The 20,170-nt window shown below is 36.3% G+C and overlaps 1 protein-coding gene across 4 annotated transcripts in view; it reads right to left on the reverse strand.

The window, feature by feature from the left end:
- The window catches only part of hdac9b (histone deacetylase 9b), a 78,117-nt gene that overhangs the window by 21,038 nt on the left and 36,909 nt on the right, over positions 1–20,170 (reverse strand). Inside the window, exons 1-5 of one of the 4 annotated variants that reach the window (XM_051131226.1) lie at positions 17,980–18,572; positions 7,481–7,722; positions 7,210–7,360; positions 5,256–5,379; positions 4,899–5,020 (exon numbers count right to left, since the gene is read on the reverse strand). In XM_051131226.1, the coding sequence (XP_050987183.1) occupies positions 4,899–5,020; positions 5,256–5,379; positions 7,210–7,360; positions 7,481–7,722; positions 17,980–18,091 (751 nt within the window). In that variant the 5' untranslated portion in view covers positions 18,092–18,572. Of the gene's footprint in view, positions 1–4,898; positions 5,021–5,255; positions 5,387–7,207; positions 7,361–7,480; positions 7,723–10,716; positions 10,910–17,979; positions 18,573–20,170 lie in introns of those variants that run through there. The other 3 variants (XM_051131224.1, XM_051131225.1, XM_051131227.1) reach the window with 3 other exon arrangements.

Below are 20,170 nucleotides of genomic sequence, written 5' to 3' on the forward strand. Positions count from 1 at the left end.
TTTCTTTTTTTCCTCCTTCCCACATCCCTCCATATCGAGTGGGGGAAAATGGCGTGTCATAATAAAGCAAGCCCGGTCTGACGGCCCAAAATATCCACCATTTAAAACCCACAAACTCAAATCCCTCTCATCTCAGCTGCACCTGCTCCACATGTTTGGTATGTGGGTCAAGACTAAGAAGGTTTTTTCCTCTCTTCAATAAGCTGGACCATTCCTCCCCGCAGCAGTGTCACGTGCCGCCACACTGATCTTTTCTGGTCCAGAAATCGGTACAAAGAGATTCGTCTGATCACGTGACGCATTGGAGTGTCTTTACAAGTTTAGTCGAAAACAGTGTGATCAAATCAAAGCCACATTGAGTATTGCAAATGAAAAAGCGCTAACGTCCCAACGGAAAAGAAGAATTACTTCTTAAAAAAAGTGTCAGTTCCTGTAGTACTCACTAAACTTGTCTTGTTTTGGTTAATTCTCTCCACAACGCTAACCTAACCTCTTGACATATGCCAGTCAGGCATCTCAGATGAAATACAGGAAGTGGAACAACTAGCATTATTGTGTGGCTCCTGTTGAGTGCCTGCTTTGAGGGGATTCTAATTGAGATGGACAGGAAGAGGGGGAAGGGACCTCGCATGGGTGTGACCACATATAGAGTTTCGAATCCAACCAGAAGGAAATAGGTTTTAAAAGTTTTAGGCAATGGATCAACACACTTAAAGGGACAGTTCACCCACAAATGAAAATTCTGTCATTAGTTATTTATCCTCATGTTGTTCCAAACCTGTAAGACATTCGTTCATCTACACATGCAAATTAAGATATTTCTGATGAAATTCGAGAGTTTTCTGACCCTGCATAGACAGCAGCGCAACTGACACGTTCAAGGCCCAGAAAGGTAGTATGGACATCAATAAAAAAGTCCATGTGAACATGTGGTTCATCCATAATTTAAAGCTATGAGAATACTTTTCATGTGTAATAACGACTTTATTTAACAATTTCTTCTTTTCCGAATAACATGGTGCATGCTTGTGGTGCTGCTGATGCAAGAGCCAGCATTACGAAGATGAATGAAAGCCCTATGGGTTTTGGAACAACATGTGGGTGAGTAAGTAATGACATTTCTGTGAACTATCCCTTTAAAGGTGAGTAATACCAAACACTTATTTGTTTTTTTGGTGCATACTGATGAGTTAATAAACTAAAATGTTTACTTTTCTATGAAATGGTTTATTTTGAAAGCTTGTTGATGAATAAGTACCACAATAATGAAAAAGAAAAAATATTAATTAAAAAAAATCAAATATTTTGGAATAATTGCATTTTTTTCCCTACTAATGTCATGTGGTGCAACTAACTTGCTGAAACAAAGAAAAAAATCAGCAAGTGATATCACAGAGAGTGTGTCAAGGTCTCTTAAAATATCAGATATTTTTATGGTTTTCACAAAGGCAAGGTTAGTAAAATATCATACGGTGCAGTTTCCCAGTTACGTAATTATATCTATAAATTAATCATTTATCATTTTTGCAAAACCACTTTTACATTTAAAACTATATTTAAAAGTAACGTGGTGCAACTAACATGGTGAAACAAAGAAAAAAAAAAGAGTGTGTGTCAAGGTCTCTTAAAATATCAGATATTTTCATGGTTTTCACAAAGGCAAGGTTAGTAAAATATCATATAGCGCAGTTCCATAATTACATTTATAAAGTAATAATTTATGAATTTTGCAAAAACACTTCTACATTGAAATATACATTTAAAATCATTCAAATGACGGTTAAGATGTGTACACTCACATGTATTCAAATATACCCACATTTAGTCTATTACTTATTACTTGATAGTCACACCGCATGAGAGTTTTAGAACCATTAAATTGAAACTTTTCTTAAAATGTGTAAAAAGTTTTTTTTTTTTCAAAAATAATATGAATCCAACATAAGCACAAATAGAGGCATTTTAAACATGTGAATTAAAAATTGTCCACTAAAGTCATGTGGTGCAACTAACATGCTGAAACAAACTTAGAGTGTCAAAGTCTCTTAAAATCAGATATTTGGTGTCAAGGTTTCTTAAAATATCAGATTTTTTTCCACAAGGCTTTAATTTCCCAAAAACTTAATTATATCTATGAATTAATAATTTATGATTTTTGTAAAAACACTTTTACATTTAAAAATAGATTTTAAATCAATCATTTATCTAAAGTCTGGTTAAAATGTGTACACTCAAATTTTTAAATGTACGTAAGTGTAAGTATTTAAATGTACCCAAATTTAGTCTATTACTTATTACTTGATAGTTACACCGCATGACAGTCTTAGAGTCCTTAAATGTAAACTTTTTTTAAAATGTGTAAAAGTTTTCAAAACAGCATGATTCCAACATGAGCACAATTTTTTTTTAAATGTCAATTAAAATTTGTCCACTAAAGTCATGCGGTGCAACTAACATGCTGAAACAAAGGGGCAAAAGGAAAAAAATCAAGAAGTGACATCATAGAGTGTCTGTCAACATTTCTTAAAATATCAGATATTTTGTGTCAAGGTTTCTTAAAATATCAGATTTTTTTTTTTTTTCACAAGGAAAGGTTAGTAAAATATCATATGGTGCAATTTCCCAAAAAAATTATATCTATGAATTAATAATTTATGATTTTTGTAAAAACACTTTTACATTTAAAAAATAGATTTAAAATTAATTATTTATTTAAACGCTGGTTAAAATGTATACACTCAAATGTATTCAAATGTACCCAAATTTAGTCTATTGCTTATTACTTGATAGTTACACCGCATGACATTCTTAGAGTCCTTAAATTTAAACTTTTCTTAAAATGTGTAAAAGTTTTCAAAACGGCATGATTCCAACATGAGTACAAAGATGCTTTTTTTTTTTTTAAATGACAATTAAAAATTGTCCACTAAAGTCATACGGTGCAACTAACATGCTGAAACAAAGGGGGAAAAGGAAAAAAAATCAGGAAGTGATATCATAGAGTGTGTGCCAAGGTCTCTTAAAATATCAGATATTTTGTGGCAAGGTTTCTTGAAATATCTGATATTTTTATCGTTTTTTACATGGACAGGTTAGTAAAATATCATATGTGTGATTTCCTAAAAACATAATTATGTCTATGAATTAATACTGTATGGTTTTTGTAAAAACACTTTTACATTTAAAAATATGTTTAAAATAATTTATTTAAATAATGGTTAAGATGTGTACACTCACATGCAAACGTACTCACATTTAGTCCATTACTTTTTACTTGATAGTTACACCGAATGACAGTTCTAGAGTCATTCAATTTAAAGTTTTCTTAAAATTTGTAAAACATTTTTCAGAACTCTATGAATCCAACATGAGCACAAAGAGGCATTTTTTTAAAATGTCAATTAAAAATTGTCCAGTAAAGTCATGCGGTGCAACCACCATGCTGAAACAAATGAAAAAATGAAAAATCAGGAACTGATATCATACAGTGTGGCTCAAGGTTTCTTAAAATATCAGATAATTTTATCTTTTTTCACAAGGCAAGGTTAGCAAAACATCATATGTTGCGACATCCCCAAAACACAATTATATCACTGAACTAATAATTTAAAAATCTGTAAAATAAATTATTTATTTAAATAACGGTTAAGATGTGTACACTGACATTGATTCAAACACACTCACATTTAGTCTGTTACTTATTAATTTACAGTTACACCGCATGACATTTTGAGTCATTAAATTTAAACTATTCTTAAAAACAGTATGAATCCAACATGGACACAAAGAGGCATTTCTTAAAAATTTAAACAGGTGTTTTAAACAAGATTTTTTTGTCTTCTTTGTCATGGTCAAACCATATGTCATTGACCTTAATACTTTGTGATAGAGACCAAAACACTTCATATTTGTAAGTTTTCCTAACAGCAACAACTTAGGCCTCTCTCTCGCTCTCTGTTTTTTTTTTGTTTTTTTTTTTGCTTGGGACTTCCATTGCTTTCTCAGCAGGCTGTTTGAATTCCAGAACCTTCCGCTCCTTTTAGTTCTCAGGATATTGGCTGGTTTCAGTGGAGCGAAGCCGAAATTGATGCTGAAACTGGGAGGTTACTGTTCAAAAGCTAAGACAATAAACACGTCTCTTTCATGTGTCTATAAAGTGCTTATTTGAACAGAACAACCTACATAATTACCTTAGATTAGTTTACATTTGGCAGACACAGTCGGCATAATTTAGGATTAAACCTCCCTTGCCTGATCCCTAAATTATGTAAATAGACAACATGCCAACCCATATGGGAAAGCATTTAAGCAGGTATAATTGTTTACCATCATAATTCAAAGGGACACAAAGGGGAAGGAATGTAATGTCATTTCCGTGACTTAACAGCACAGTTATGAACAGTTCGGCCTTTGCAAGAACTCACGACTGGCTGGCCAAGTGGGAGTCATATCTCACATTAATACTGACTTCCTACGAGACTCCCTCCAACACTGAGTCAACAAACCTGTGGTGTTTTCTGCGAAAAGTCAAGGATTTTCTAAATAATTAAAGCCTCGTATATAGCTGAAAATTATATACCTTTCGTTTTTTAGGAAATTTGTGGTTCTATAGCATGCTCAGAGGAAACGAAATCCTACTGTGAAAAATCCACTCTTCATTTACTCTGAAATAATGCAAATATGAGCTTATGCGTCGCCTCCCAAGGGATCCTGTAATTCTGGGAAAAAGACTTTTGAGTCATAACCCCTGCTCTGTTTCATAAAGCAATAGCTTGTCGGCAAAAACTGAAATTAAATATAATTTGTGGTGTTTCATGAGTGCGACGCACATTATGGCCATATTACGAAATGTTAGTCTGAGTAACGTCTTTTCGTGAGGCCAACTTTTAGAAACCTACCTGTCTTCCTCAGAGGAAAGTCGTCCCGGGAGTCTTGCGGGGAGGGCAGGGAGATCTTGCAGGAGGAGGACGCTCCTCCCAAAGGAGGTGAACTTTGCTCCAGAGAGGTGTGATGGGAGGCCCTGAACAGAAAGGAGATGCAAACTGAACTCCTGAACTTACCTCACAGTCATAAATACAGCTGACAGCTCTTCTGTGCTCTAGTATCATTAACCTTAGTATCACATTACTGATTATTAGCTAAAATCTTATTACATTTTATTACCTCGGAAGTCTGGAAAGTTCCTCCAGCCCTGTTTTATTTATTTCCTAAACTTTAAGTGCATTTTACTGCACAGGTATTTGACGGATACTTACGTGTACCACAGTTTGGAGCTCTGTGCGATTTTCTGGGGGACCCCATTAGGTGTACCGTCTTTGGTGGATTTACTCAACAGAAACTCTTGGAGTTTCTGCTTGACCTCAGTGCTGGCCACCGCACCTGTCAGACCAGGAGACGCACAAACAAAAATTATGAGCATCTTGGGGTTTATAGCGATTATATTTAGATACAATAAAACGGAGAGGTCCCTGACAGAGCTCGACTAGCATTCTGTGGTTAGCGTGATACAGTCACTTTAAACAGAGAGAATGTTTGCAGAGTTTGGCTTCATTTCAAGGTCACAGAAATGACTGTATTACTGCCACTCCCAGACGCAGCAGGATCGGCCTCAAACAATAGCATCTCTCCTACACATTCACCCACACGCTCTTCTCCAAAGCTCCAGTTCAGATGCCTCTATAACATCACTGGAGAAACATTTTGGAGCACCTTTAAACAAATGAAGGAATATCTCCCTCTTCTGGACAGCAGGAGTCAAGCACTACTGAAGGCTGTTATATCGACTTTTGTGCAAAATTGAAGTTCTAAATGAGCTATTTATGAGTCATTTGTATGAAACCTGTCAAGGATGTTACAAGGATGTTACTATTCAGTCGAAAATAATATGTCTTGCTTATTGAAAAGCGATCGAAAACTAAATCTACTGAACTAATGAAATATGATGGATTCCATTTTTCTTTTTAAATGATGGGCTAATTGTCATGATAAATAAGCATATTTTCCTCCAAAATTATATATATATTTATTTTAATCTGTAGTCATATATTTACCTTTTCCATCTATATATATTATCACATGTATCTATACATATTTATATGGTGTATGTGTTATACTGCCATTAATTTGTTTATACAAAAAATATTTAATGCATATTGGCATACATTTACTGTAATAATAAATAAAGGTAATGATTTATTCATTTTAATTTAATCATTTAATTTTCATTTAATTTTAATTTTAAATTTGTACATTTTAAGTAACATTTTTATTTTAATAAAATGAAATATTGCGGTAAAAAAAGAATATATATATTATATCTAATATATATTTATTTTTGTAATATTTTATATACATTTATTTTATGATTATAAAGTTTATTAAAAGTTAATAATAAATAATTTACATTGTTATAAAATATTTATATTTTGAATAAACACTGTACTTTTTAAACTTGTTATTCATGAAAGAATCCTGAAAAAAAAATCACAGGTTCCAAAAAATATTTTGCAGCACAACTGTTGATATTATCCAACATTGATCATTCTAATAATAAATCCGCATATTAGAATGATTTCTGAAGGATCATGTGACACTTAAGACTGGAGTAACAGCTGATAAAAATTCAGCTTTTCATCACAGGAATAAATTCTACTTTAAAGTATGTTAAAATAAAAAACATTATTTTATATTGTAAAAACATTTTGCAATATTACTGTTTTTTTTTCTATATTTTTAATCAAATAAATGCAGCCTTGATGAGCATAAGAGACTTCTTTAAAGACTATTACAAGTCTTACTGACCCCAAACTTTTGAACGGTAGTGTGTATATATATATATATACTGTATATACACTGTATATCTTTTTTTATATAACTTTTTATTTATGTACAACACATATAATAATATATTTTTAATATAATTATAGATATTTTTAATTACCTATTTGCGTACAGTACATTTATTACAGTTTGCCAGCCCAGATCTAGCTGACTGACACCACCATGTTTTTCTTTTACTTCTTTTTTTTTTCTTTCGGTCAGTTTCATCCTGCGTTATTTAACACTTACCACTTTCTCAAGTGGACATTGAAAAGCAGCAGACGTCATATAAATGTGTCATTTGACTGATGACATTTTGATGTTATTAGATACAGACAGGTTGTGGAGTGTGTGAGTGTTGTGTGGGTGATCGTGATGATGAGCTCTTACTCTCTCTGCTCTTGTCTCTGTTGCGGAGGACCAGGACTTGTTGTTCACGCCGATGTCTCTCCAATTCTCTCTCCTGACTCTGGAGCTCTAGTTTCCTCTCTTTCTCCAGCTGCTCCTGTTGTTGCTTCATAGCAAGAAGCTCCTGCTGCAACTAAGAGGCAGGTGTTTATTATATAGAACATTTCTTTGCCTAGTTGGACTGTGTAGCTGTACAGAATTCTTGTTTCCTGTGTTGCATCATCTCAGTATGTCAGTAGGGTTGTGTTGGTACCTTCAAATGCTCCTGTATCTGGGCCTGATGCTGGCGAACCAGGTTCTCATGCTGTTTCTGGAACTCGCTGATGAGTAACTGTTTTTGAATCTGCTGCTGTTTCTGAATGAGGAGCAGCTCTTGTTGAAGTTGTCTTTCCCACACAGTGGGATCTGAACCAGAACCCTGCATCCTCACGTCTGTACGCAGATCCAACGGGGAGCCTGGATCAAGAGCCAGTGGAACCTCTGGCTTAATGTCCACTGAGAAAAAAAAAGAAGTGAGAATAAAAGTTAGAATAGTTATAGCTTGGAGTGAGCAGGTCTTAAGGTGGATTTTTCAACATGCTTGAAAAAAAATCGTCCTCATTTCCCTCTTCATACTGAGCTGAACCCTTCTAACTTCAACTCAAAGTCATCAAAAGTTCCTCGATATGGTCCCATATGAGTTTCTCTGATACAGCAGGCAGAGATACAGTAGAAACAACTCTATTTTTGAAGTAGTGCGTCTGTAAGAATCCCAGCCAGCATTCCATGCGCAATTCCGAAGGTTATTACCAGCCATGGTTTGGTCCAGTGCGTTCTACTGACCCCGCTGGTCAGTATGGAGACTGCAATGCTGCAGTTTGTTGTTTAGAAAGTTGTGATGTTTGTGCTCCTGCCTCTTATTCCCCCACCATCATCACACCTTCACCATTATGGAAAATTGCCGCTGTAGTCTTCAAGCTGTGCCTCATTACAAGTAATACACCGGGCACAAAAAAGCAGAGGGCATCCCCAAGGCCCCAAGAACTATATATAACCAAGAAACAGTGAAAATCAATAGCAAGCCTGGAGGACAGTCCCTTGGAAAGCGGATAAGAGGAGTCGCTCATCATAACAGACTGTGACTCTTCTGCGTGATGAAAAGCAATTACCAAGACATGGGGTTTGGAGAGCGTATACGTACAGAATGATCTACGGGTGTGGAGAAGAAAGACAAAGAAGTTTACAGAACAGCTGGTCAGGATATACTTATGGTCCAGTGATTTTAGGTTTTGCATTGGGGGAAAGCACACAGTGGTTGTTACACAATTGGGGATGATGTAACGACAGGAAGCCCAAAACAGAAATCAAGTCACTTTAAGATTAACTGAGTAAGCAAGTGTCTGGAAACATGATTAAGTCAAATGGTTTTTCCTCTTAGTCAGCATGATGGATTAGTTGGCTCATTTTTAATGAGCGCTTTAGTGCATAACGTTAATGGCTGATAAACTGCACAGAATCAATAACTGAGAATATTGATGAGGTTCATGGTTTCAGGTACAGTAATGGAATTTCTATTAAAAGTTTTTTTGTTGTTGTTGTTGTTGTTGTTCCAAACCTGTATCACTCTATTTCTTCCATCAAGCACAAAATGAAATGTTTGGAAAAGACAATTACATTTTTTTTTTTCAAAAGTCAGTGGAGTCCAAATCCCAATGGGGTTGTTTTGGATCCTACTATCTTTCATTATGGGGATAAAGCAGTTGAAACAATCTTCCAAATACCTTATTTTGTGAAGGAATGATAGATAAAATGACAAGAGAACAATGGATGGATGAATGGATGGATGAATGTCAGATAGATAGAATGATAGAACGATAGAACGGTAGATAGATAGATAGATAGATAGATAGATATAGATGGACAGATAGATAGTCTGAACGACAAAACAATAGAAAGACTAAATGACAGAATTAAAGAACGTTAGAATAATAGAACAATAGAATGATACATAGAACAATAGAACGATAGAACGTTAGAATGATAGAACAAACGAACGAACAAACAAACGATAGATAGATCAATAGATAGATAGACAGATAGATAGGACAACAAAAACGATAGAAAGACTTAATGACAAAGAATGAACGAACGAACAAATGAATGATAGATAGATAGATAGATAGATAAATAGATAGACAGATAGATAGACAGATAGATAGACAGATAGATAGATAGATAGATAGATAAATAGATAGACAGATAGATAGACAGATAGATAGACAGATAGATAGATAGATAGATAGATAGATAGATAGATAGATAGAACCACAAAAACTACGAAAAGACTTAATTACAGAAAGAACGAAACAAACGAACGAACGAATGATAGATAGATGATAGATAGATAGATAGATAGATAGATAGATAGATAGATAGATAGATAGATAGATAGATAGATAGATAGAACAAAATGGTAGAAAAACCTAACGACAGAAAGAAAGACTTTTAGAACAATAGAATGAACAAACAAACAATAGACAGATAGATAGCTAGATTGATAGAAAGACAAAGCGATAGAAAGACTTAACGACAGAAGAACGTTAGAATGAACGAATGATAGAATGACAGACAGAATGATAGACAGACAGACAGACAGATGATAGATAGATAGATAGATAGATAGATAGATAGATAGATAGATAGATAGATAGATAGATAGATAGATAGATAGATAGACAAATCAACAGAAAGACAGAATGCCGGATTGAAAGAACATTAGAACGATAGAACAATAGATGGATTGATAGATAGATGATAGGATTTCAATAAATACTAGATGAAGAGACTAGATTCATTAGCTATGTAACTTTAATCCTCAGAAAGCTTGTTATTGGCATAACACACTACCACCTGTTCCATGCTCACACACACACACACACACACACACACACACTCATACTCAAAGCCTTTAAACCATGAATTCTATCCATCAACCAGTGTCTCTTAAGCCTAGAATATTCCCCTAATGAGTTGCCATAGCAAGGCACTTACAGTGACACACGCAGCACTTCACACATTAATGGTAAAGCATTTGTGTGCTTGTTTGGTCGAACATAATGTTCTTCGCCATCATCAAAAATGTCTGCATGCGCAACCGCTGATTATAAATAGCAACATAAAAGCAAGTGGTGCAATCTTAGACTATGACAAAACCCACACCCAATCCACCACCCAAACTGGCTGCCATGGCAACGCTGGCGACATCATAATGACTCCTCTTCCTGCAGATATTGAGCTGCGCTGTGTGGTGTCTCCTCCCCGAGAGCACCCATGGATATTATATCATCCCTTATATAAGACAGAAACACACACTCACATTTACACACACACACACACACAAGCTCTCTCTCTTTCTGTCGAAACTGATACACGTCGGCTATGCCTGTCAGCTCCAGTTGAGGTCGAAGCGAGCGTTTGAAGCCAACTTCTGGGTGTTTAGCAAAAATTCACCTTGGTTTGTTGTCGTGACGGTACTTTTTGGAAGAGAGCCGAGTTTGAAGTGACAGGAGCGGCTCTCTCTGGTGCAGCAAACAGATGACCCTAAGCATCCTGGAATGATAGAGGGAATATTAATTCTGACTTGAGAGAGCTCTTTACAAAGAGCAGCCTGTGTTCTTACAGCACTCATGGAGTCAGCCAATGAGCTTCAACAATGAGTCACAGTCATTGGGCTCGCTGCCCTAATGGAGCTAAAAATAGCCTCAGAAACACCTGCTGGCTTGGAGCGTTCACCACGGTGATATCTCATTTATCTTATGTTTCCCTGCTTACCCTCCCCACTACCGTCATTAAAAAGATACACTTTGATCCGACCATCCAGCCGAGCTCTCGGCAAAGAAACCTCAGGTCAAGCCGCTCGTACCTCCCGACTCAACTGGCAGCAGGCGGTTTGAAGATTAACAATGACCAGGTTAGACCAAATGGCCCTCAGGATTGCACAACTTAACCTTGTTCCAGACAGCGTGACATCATTGCGACATATCGTTAGGAAAAGAAGCCCTGACGTCACCAGAGGTCAAAAGACTTCTTTTAATGTGAATTATAAGGTCTAAGGATGGTAATCTGGTTCCTTAACGCTTCCTTTTAAAAATACATTTTAAGAATAAATATTTGGGGAAAAACACAGTTCCTCTTCCAGGTGATGAGATAAATTCTGTAATGAGTTTAAATCAGTTCTTGCAAAAGGTTTTTACACTTCTTATGCTGCTTTTTTCGAGGCGCCATAAATACAATCCAATAATTGGCTTTAATTATGCACTGAACAACAATATTAAACACATATACTACCAAAAAACCACATAATGTGTATCTTTAGGTTCACACAGTCATATGAACAACCAGTCAGTCTGTGTTTGATTCACTAAAAGTTCCACCTCATTAGAGTAATTTGTTCAGGAATTATAGCGTGTAGGCAGCATATGGAGGTAACTTTTTTCACTTTTGATGTCATTTCTAGTGAAAAATAGTATTGTAGTAATTAAATATTTACTTATACACAAAATTCTGTTCAGTTGTAGATCAATAAACAGTTATGCTGCCTCAGAAGTCAGTCTGAAATCAGTTTCATGAGGTACCTTTGTGCAACAAGTCAGCTGCCTAAACTTTCGGACACTGGTTTCTCTGAATGTTTTGATTCACTACAAAGAACCAACTCATAAGACTCACTACTTTGTGAATCAGACTACAGTGGTTGCCCTGAAAGTTTTTGATTCAGTACAAAAAAAAAAAAAAAAAAACACCAGAGTAATTCGTTCATGAATCAGACTACACTGGTTACTCTAAATGTTTCTGATTCGCTAAAAAGAACCAACTCCTAAGAGTCATTAATTCACGAATCAGACTACACCGGTTGCCCAGAAAGCTTTTGATTCACAACAAAGGAACGACTCATAAGAATCATTAGTTTGTGAATCAGATTACACTGGTTGCCCTGAAAGTTTTTGATTCACTAAAAAACGACTCATAAGAGTCATTAGTTTGTGAATCAGATTACACTGGTTGCCCTGAATGTTTTGTTTCACTATGAAGATCCGACTTATTAGAATTACTAGTTTGTGAATCAGACTACACTTGTTGACCTGAAAGTTTTTGATTCACTACAAACAGACTCATATCGTCATTTGTTTAAGAATCAGATGACAATGGTTGCCCTGAATGATTTGTTTTACCATAAAGAACCGACTCACTAGTTTTTGAATCAGACTATACTGGTTGCCCTGAATGTTTTGTTTCAGTACAAAGGAACAACTCATAAGAATCATTAGTTTGTGAATCAGATTACACCGGTTGCCCTGAAAGTTTTTGATTCACCACAAAAAAATGACTCATAAGAGTCATTAATTTTTTAATCAGACTACACTGGTTGCCTTGAAAGTTTTTGATTCACTACAAAGAAATGGTTCCTAAGAGTCATTTGTTCAAGAATCAGTTGACAATGGTTGCCCTGAATGTGTTGTTTTACCACAAAGAACTGACTCTCTAGTTTGTGAATCAGACTACACTGGTTGCCCTGAAAGTTTTTGATTCACTACAAAGAGTCAACTGTTCAGGAATCAGACTATACTGGTTGCCCTGAATGTTTTGTTTCACCACGAAGAATCTACTCATAAGATTCATTTGTTTGTGAATCAGACTATATTGGTTGAATGTTTTGATTCACTATTTACTTAATCCATGAAAGGGACTGCACTTCATGATGTTTCATCTAAAAGTGGTGTTGCACTACATAGTGCATACATAGGAAGCTTTGTCTGTGTTTTAAACCATTCACGTATTCATAAAATGTGCCAGAACAAGTAACAGCACCAAACGTCAACTGATTCCCTCATTTGATAAGACATTGATGTTTCAGTCCACTTAGCTTTCATAATACATTGTTGAGTAAAAGAATCAACAGGTTGAATGCTGTAGAACCGCAATGACGTTCATGTTCTTCGTCAGTCCCGCCACTCTATTTTAATTACGTTAACAAGGCACTTGTTGAGACTACAGTGGGACGTGGGCCATTTTTGCATCACCTGACATCAGCACTAAATCAATGTTACGAGACAAAACACACTCACACCTCGCGTTTTGGCCTCGAGCCTTTGCAAGAACATTACGTGTAATGAAGCCAAGAAGAGCTGTTGATGTATTAACGCCAGTTGAGCTGAAAAGAGAATCGCAAACAGCAGTAACTGGGCTAAATATAACTGCTTTTCTGAGCACACTCTTAATATAGGGAATGTGTGAAAGACTGTCAAACGTGTGGAGCCATCTGGTAATTTTAACTCGGGCAAAAATAAGAGCACCCTGTCAAATTTATGTAAGCTATTGCTCTGCCCACCCCCAACCCTTAACCCCCCCCACCACCACACCACACCACAAACATCTCAAGCACCTTAGCTTTCATGAACTGTCTTTAGTTGTGGTTTTGCTTACAAGTTCTCAACTGACAGGAGATGAGAGTGGTGGTGCAGATGTGGCACTGAATCAGTAAACACAAGTTCGGAGACCGAAAGCACCCCGTTTTATTTTTAGCAGGAAGGGATGACAAGCATCCTGCCCCACGTCCAAACGGTTCCCTTTCCCCGCAGCGATACGGTGAGTCATCTGCTATACTACATTTCCCATAATCCCTCGAGTAAAGCATTTCTCATAGACTGATGTTTCTCATTACTGTTGATTACAGAGATGATCAAAGCCTTGAGTTTGTAGTGCTACATCCAGCCATAAAAGCAAACCTCCCACACACAGTTAAGTGAAAAAGGTACTAAATTAGACTCTTAATTAACCGTCTATGCATACATGACAGTCTGTATTGGGAGAAATGTCTCACACAATGATGCGCTACCTTTTAATTCAAAATCAAATTTTCCTTTAGTATAAATAGGCTTGATAGAGGCAGTGCAATGTTGAATAACTAAATTAAATTACAGAGTTCGTGACATTTTTAATGCTATGTATTACAAAAACAGCATAAATATTCTCATATTTTAGTATGCTTCAAATGCTGCATATGTTAACCTTTCCTGCAGTGAGCCTGGTACATCATTTATATATGCGGTGAACAGATAACAAGCTGCAAAGTAATCAGGTGCCCTATAAATTAGCCTCCGGCACAGTTAAATTGAATTCTATTTTTTAACCTCTGTTGTCAGAAACACTTTTTATATTTGGAATGGATACGGTGTGTTTCTTAGCAAAAACAGTGATGCTTTTTTGGCTGCATATGCTGCGGTGACTGAGTGCTCATTACGGCTGATGTTATTCTGGGCTGCAGGCGTGTCTAAAGCAGGAAACGCTGCTGTATTTTTAAGTAGAAGCTTATTCCTCACAGCAAAAACAGGACAGGGGGAATCCAGATCATCCTTTTCAGCAAAAATATGTTTTTGGGGCTTATTTTTGGATGCATTATTAAATGCGGGGGGAGAAATTGCCCCCAAAAAAATTACAAGTAAAGCAAATAATTTTTCTGATATATATTTTAAAAAGAGAAACAAATAAATATTAAAAATATTTATTTTTAATATTTTATAAAAAAAAAAAACATAATAGAAAATAGCTACCTCCTAACACTGTATGATTTATTTAGAAATTTGAGGGGTTAAAATATATTCAAATCAACGAAACATTTTTCATAACATGCAAAAGATAGACAGACAGATAGATATGCATATTGTGTTCCATTTAAATATTATATAATTTATATATATATATATATATATTATTCTTTACTTATTATCATATAATGTATTTATATATGTGACCCTGGACCACAAAACCACTCATAAGTAGCACGGGGTATATTTGTAGCAATATCCAACAATATACTGTATGGGTCAAAATTATCGATATTTCTTTTATGCCAAAAATCATTAGGATATTAAATAAAGATCATGTTCCATGAGGATATTTTGTAAATTTTCTATTGCAAATATATCAAAACTTAATTTTTGATTAGTAATATGCATTGCTAAAAACTTCATTTGGACAAATTTAAAAGCCACTTTCTCAATATTTTGATTTTTGCAGATTTTCCAGATTTTAAAATTGTTGTATCTCGGTCAAATATTGTCCTATTCTAACAAACTATACATCAATGAAAAGCTTCTTTTTTCATTTTAAAAAATCATGTTTTTTATTATGTTATCATGTTTTTATTGTGTTTTATTGTGTTAGTTAGCTTTATTTATTTATTTATTTATTTTTATTTATTTATAATCCAACTGCAGTTTGATTGAGATTCATTGGAATGCACAATGAAAAAACATGATTTTCGAAAATTGTTAAAAACTATTTAAACAACGATTTATGTTTTTGTAAATGAACTCTTCATATATATATATATATATATATATATATATATATATATATAATTTTATAAAAAATATATATATATATATATAATTTTATAAAAAATATATATATATATAATTTTATAAAAAATATATATATATATATTTTTTTTAACTAAATACATTTACTCTTTAAAATGATTTGGTAAACCTATCCAAATTATTAATTTCAATAATCTAAATCTTAAAAATGTAGGTAAACGCACATTTTCCCATCCAACCACAAGTGTAATCACAAGCCTGACATTTAACATCAGCGAGAGAGTCATTCCACTTATTATGTTGAAAAACACATCTATAATATCAGCCCAACAAACAGTCAATTTTCTACTTTATAGTTCTCCATAGACAGCACGATCTCATTATTTGCCCATCAGTGTCATTTGCATAATCCAAAGCTCATTTTAAAAAAAAAATAAAATAGCCTAGAGCCACAGTATGAAAGACTAAAGATAAAAACAACAAGATGATGCATGAACAGTCATTCATTTTATTCAGAAATATATTAAAAACAGCACTAATCAAGTAATTGTCACTAATTATCACCTACATTGAAGGACTGCTTGCTCGGAGAGCATAAAATTGCTGCAAGTGTATCAGACTAGAGTCTTTATGAGTTCTTTACACTTGAGACACTTTGTATATTTTGTTTTCGCTGAAGCAGGCATGTCAAATAAACCAGAACAAACTGTAGTACTACAAGACATTTCACGCTCAACAGTAGCCGACTTTCAATCGTTCATTCACTATTTTGCTCATTCAACAGAATATTTAACCTTTACTCTAAATTTGTTCGAAGACTAGCTTCAATAGTTTAAAACTGACAGCGCTTGCATATTAGCATTACAATAAACATCTTTCAACAGCAGCATCGCTCCCTTAGATTTCAGGCTCGACTCAAAGCGCAAAGCATTGTTTTGAATCAAAGAGCTTTTCAGCTGTTTCCTTGATCTTGGTTAGTGTTACAGATTAAATCCCTAAGTCGGAACTCTTAAGAAACACTTAACTTGACCTATTTGCCTCAGTTCACACAACACATCAACAACACCGTGAAAAGATCATAGCTGTTGTTATGAAAACTACGGTCGCACTTCTATTTGCACAGAATTGAAACACAAAAAGAAGAAACTGACATTTTTAACATAACAAGCAGGCCCCCAGTCAACAATAACAGATGTACAACCTAACCGCATATCACATGATGGTGACAAAACTCTCTTAATAGCTGTTCCACTGTACAGTTATATTAAGATTTTGTGGAGATGGTATGATAGCAGAGCGCCACGGCGGCTAATCTTAGCACTCTAATGCTATAAGCTGAAAATAACATACTAAGAATAGCTGACCCACAGAGCGAGCAACAGGCCTGCCTGCCTGCCTCACTCGGAGGGCTGTTGTTTAACTGCATACTTCTTCATAATGCCACACATGCCTGTGCTGGGCTTTCACTGGACAGATGAGCATTAATTGAATCGCTCAGGAGTTCAGGGCACGGAACGGGGCGCCCTACTGCCCCGGTTGGTTGGACTTAGTCCCCTAACAGGTTGCTCCGCTGAGCCTCATTGAAGACGACAGCTCGGTCTTTCTCTTGTCTTTGCGCACCGCACTCGTACAAATGAGGGTTAGAACTATATTTAGAACGACAGGATTGTGTTAGGCAAAACTGAGCGTACTTTCAGTTATGTTGCAACGATGCTGAAATCTAGGCAGACAATCTCCTGCGGTTCAGTGCAAAGAGAGAAAAATCAGAGGTGAAGCAATGTCCTCCACCCTTCTTTCAGGAACCGAAATGACTCAAGTTGTCTTATTATATATGCACTTCCTTCCCCCCATTCACCCCAACTTTCATATCATGGACTTCCCAGAACAACACGTTTTTTGAACCGGTCAGAGGTTGTGAGAGGTAGAAATGGCAGTAAAGAGCAAAAATGAGTCACGCTCAAATTTTAGACAATAAAGCAAACACATCCTCGCTCAGTGATGTCAGAGCCAAGCACTCGGCAAACAGTGTCAGGTCAAAAATAGAACGGGCTGATTGTCTTTGGCGAACGCGAAAAGTAACGCGCCTTTCATGTTGACAGAGGAAGTTTCCTCTCTCCTGAATTAAAGGCTAAAGTCGCATAACATCCTGTACGCGTTCTGTTTTTATCCCCGTTATAACCTACGCTTTCAGCCCAAATGACGTCTGACAGGATAATTACACATACCTTGAGGTTTAAGGTTAAATCCGCTAATAGAACAATGCTCTCCTAAAACTTTCTCCACTGACAACATAAACACAATCGTACAGCATATCAAATCATGCAATCCTGCATGGTAAAACTCTCTCGATGATGCTGCCAGAAGTTCAGGATGTCAGATGTAAATAAAGAGTCACCTGAGTTGTTGACGTTGTGCATGTCAGCGTCGTGAAGGGTCAGAGGCAGCCGGTGTTTCCCGATGCCGTCTGCAGAGAAACAGGAGTCGGCCTCGTAAATGGTCTGGAGCATTAGTACTTCAGTTAGCAGCACATCGTCTGCCAGCCCTGCTCTTCCTGTATTGCTGTCAGCTTGTCCCCTCCTCTTCTCTCAGTCTCTCTCTCTCCGTGTTTGTGTCTCTCTCTCTCTCCTCTCATGAGACCAGGAACATTCGCCCCTGCCTCCTCCTCCTCCTCCTCTTAAGCGACACCCAAAGAGTGACAGAGCTCTCCCTCACTAACAGTAAAAAGCTTCACTCCTCCTCTGCTCTGCTCATCTCTTCGATTCTCCTCCAGTCGACACCTAAGTGGCTCTAAGAATCAGCAGGAGAGTCTCTCACAGTCTCTACACTCTGCCTTCCTCTTGTCCCGACAAAACTGCTTGTTATTTTCTCCCCGATGTGTCAGATTCACTGTTTTCGGTCCTCCCTTTTTCTCAAACAGGTTTTTTTTTGGTCCTCCAAGGTGGTTTGCTTCTGCTCCCAAGTTGCATTCAGCTCTCTCCTTCGCGTTTTCCGTCAAGTTGCTTGCTGCAGAGAGGAGGAGGCTGATTTGCATGTGAATCAACAAGAGCATGGCCCACAGGTGACAGAAATAGAACAATGGCCGGCTCGGGCTATAAATAGGTCAGGCGCGGTGCGGGGATTGGAGCAGCATTGATGCGTTTAAAAATACCACACCAAACACAGCTGTGGCCCTCATCTACAGCCAGAAGGCATGTCTCTGTGTCTATCGCTCTTTCGGTTTAGTATGCCGTCTATCTTTATCTCTTTTTTCCTTTTCTTTATCACTCCATCTCTCTTCTATTATCATGCCTCTGGCCTCCATAAAAAGACACACTACCAGTTTTTCTGGAGATATAAATATCATCTCCTCGCATTTTGCTCAACACGTTGCTGCTCTGAGCCACGCCGCTGACACTTTCGCAGGGTTTATGTGCACAGCGCGCAAAGTAAAATGCAACATTTCTAAGGTTGTCAGAAATGTACATGCATTTCAAATCTTGCATTCAAAACTGAATGACATTAAGAACCATGTGTGGTGTATTATATTGATTAAAATATGAATGCATGTTGAATAAGGCAATGCAAAGGCACAATATTACAAGACAAAAGATAATATACTCTCGGATTTGAAACAAAAAATAAATATGGAATGGTATATTTTCATGCATAAAATCTGTAATGAGGTGAGATACAATAGTATCTCAATATGAAGTCTACAATACAATATTTTTTGCGACATTAAAAAAAAAAAAAGACTAATGAAAATTTTGTACATTTTAAGGTTAAATTCCTCTATCTCCATGCCATGTTCTTAACTAAGAAAACTTAAAGGAGAAGTTCACTTCCAGAACAAAAATGTACAGATAATGTACTCATCCGCTTGTCATCCAAGAGGTTCATGTTCTTTTTTTCAGTCGTAACGAAATTATGTTTTTTGAGGAAAACATTTCAGCATTTCTCTCCGTATAGTGGACTTCTATGGCAACTTCCAAAATGCAGTTTCAGTGCAGTTTCAAACCTTTAAACCCAGGCAAGGTAGAAGGGTCTTATTTAGTGAAACGACTGGTTATTTTCTTTAATAAAATTAAAATTTATATACATTTTAACCTCAAATGCTCATCTTGTCTAGCTCTGCGTGTATTGTGTATTCCAGTTCATGACAGTTAGGGTATGTCGAAAAACTCCCATCTCATGTTCTTCTCTAAATTCAAAATCATCCAACATCGCTGTTTTGTTATTTTTTTAAAGAGTGTTTGATCTTCTTTGCACTTTGTATACACTGGGTCAGTACGATGTAGGATGATTTTGAAGTTGGAGGAGAAAATGAGATGGAAGTTTTTCAACATACCCTAACGTGCAATAAAAGAGTTCACTGTGAACTGAGCCGTTCTGACGCGCGGAAAACACCGGATCATGAGCTTGAATGAAGTGTGTCAGGGCTCGACAATAAGGAGTGCCCGATGGCCCGCGGCCAGCGTGAAATACGCTCGGGACAGTTGACGAATCTGTCACTGGCCCGATTGGGCCACTGCTGCATCATCACGAAAGTTTATCATATGCACATGCCTTGTTCAATTAAATTTTCAAGCAATCACAGAGAGATGCGT

Source organism: Labeo rohita, chromosome 16, assembly GCF_022985175.1.
Source record: "Labeo rohita strain BAU-BD-2019 chromosome 16, IGBB_LRoh.1.0, whole genome shotgun sequence".
Lineage (NCBI taxonomy): Eukaryota > Metazoa > Chordata > Actinopteri > Cypriniformes > Cyprinidae > Labeo > Labeo rohita.